The sequence below is a fragment of the Aptenodytes forsteri genome, unplaced genomic scaffold (assembly GCF_000699145.1).
Source record: "Aptenodytes forsteri isolate BGI_AS27 unplaced genomic scaffold, ASM69914v1 Scaffold156, whole genome shotgun sequence".
In the NCBI taxonomy this organism is placed as follows: Eukaryota; Metazoa; Chordata; class Aves; order Sphenisciformes; family Spheniscidae; genus Aptenodytes; species Aptenodytes forsteri.
Genome location: NW_008794166.1, coordinates 445,903 through 447,556, shown reverse-complemented (window position 1 = coordinate 447,556; position 1,654 = coordinate 445,903). Strand labels below are relative to the sequence as shown.

Here is a 1,654-nt window from a genome sequence, read left to right as displayed (position 1 = left end):
ACGGCGTCCAGCCCCAATTGCTGCCCGGACACAGTGCCCTGAGCCCGGAGGTCCCGGCAGCAGGACACCCCCACCCTGGCTCACCCCACCGCCGCACATACGTGCACCTTGATCTCGTCGTCACCGGGCTTGAGGCGGAGGCGCCCGCCCTCCTGCTCCAAGGCGAAGACCTCGGGCTGGGGGTAGTAGCGGAAGCGGAAGAGCCAGCGGCCAGCGGCGCCGTCCAGCAGCACGCTCAGGTTCCCCGACGCCGTCTCCACCTTGCTCTCGAAGGGGAAGGCTGGGCCGTGGCACAGCAGCCGCTCTGGTGCCTGCGAGCCCTCGCACTCCTGTGGGCGGCGGGATACTGGGCACCGGCGAGGCACGGTGCCCGGGGGATCGGGGCGGGCAGGGCAGGGCCAGGGGGTGACGGCCTCCTGCCCCGGCACTTACCGTGGCTTCGGTCCTCACGCCGCTGGCTTCAAAGCGGATCTTGGCGCGATACACCGAGTCCAGATGGGTGCCGATGATGGTGAGCATTGAGCCCCTGCGGTGGGCAGGGGTCAGGGCCCCAGGGTGCACATGGTCCCCAGGGTGCATGCAGTTCCCAAGGTGCATGTGGCACCCAGGGTTAGCGTGGTCCCTGGGGTGCATGTGGTCCCTGGGGTGCATGCGGTCCCCAAAGTACATATGGTCCCCAGCGTGCATGTGGTCCCTGGGGTACATGCAGTCCCCGGGGTGCATGCAGTCCCCAGGATTAACATGTTCCCTGGGGTGCATGTGGTCCCCAGGGTGCACACAGTCCCCAGCACCTCATCCAGCCTGGCCGGGGCGGTGGGGAGGCTGGGGCTGTGCCCGCAAGGGGAAGGGAGCCCATGCACTCACTCATAGCTGCAGCTGGGGACGATGGCCGAAACGAAGGGGTCAGGGCGGTACTGGAAGGGCAGGGGGGCCGGGAACTCCTCCCCGTCGATCCACAGGGCCACCCAGGCTGCGCCCAGGCCACTGGCAGCAGGAGCTGTGCACCGAATCGCCCCATCGCCCTGCCTGGGGACACGGCGGCTGTGGCTGGAGGGGACAGTGGGACCACGGCGGGGGACCCCATGCCAGTCCCCATGCCGGGGAACCCACTGTGCCCGGTGGGGGCAGGACAGGGGCATACCTGGGCTGCCCGGCAAGGGGGCACACAGAGCCGTTGACCATCACCCGCCAGCTGCTCCCTGCCGAGAGGTGGGTGCCACGCAGGGAGACGTGGGTGCCACCCCCCTGGGGGCCAAACGGGGGGTGCAGGGCGCTGATGTGGGGCTCCTGGGCAGGCACAGGGTTGGTGGGGTGGGTGGGTGAGCCAAACACCCTCCTGCAAACCCTGCCAGGGGTCCCCGCCAGTGCAGGGCCGTACCACGAAGACGAAACCACTGAGGGTGGTCGAGCCATGGACGCGGAAGCTGGAGGGTCCGGCAGGTTCCTCCACGGTGAGCACCACATCGGCCGGGCCCCCTGCTGCTGTCGGGCCCCCTGGCTCCAGCTCGCACACCAGCACGTCCACAAAGTCCTTGCGGCGGGAGGTGGGCAGGGGTCTGCGGGGTGGTGATGGGGGGTCAGCCCCAGGCCGGGGGAGCAGCCCCGGACCCCTCTCTGCTGCCGGCACCCCCCCCCCCCTGGCCCCATCATGCCC

At 70.0% G+C, this 1,654-nt stretch overlaps 1 protein-coding gene across 1 annotated transcript in view; it reads right to left on the bottom strand.

Annotated features, from left to right (window-relative positions):
• The window catches only part of MST1R (macrophage stimulating 1 receptor), an 8,206-nt gene that overhangs the window by 2,288 nt on the left and 4,264 nt on the right, over positions 1-1,654 (bottom strand). The window contains 5 exon segments of the mRNA XM_019472525.1: positions 102-329; positions 433-526; positions 865-1,026; positions 1,142-1,287; positions 1,379-1,562. Coding sequence (XP_019328070.1) covers positions 102-329; positions 433-526; positions 865-1,026; positions 1,142-1,287; positions 1,379-1,562 — 814 coding nt within the window.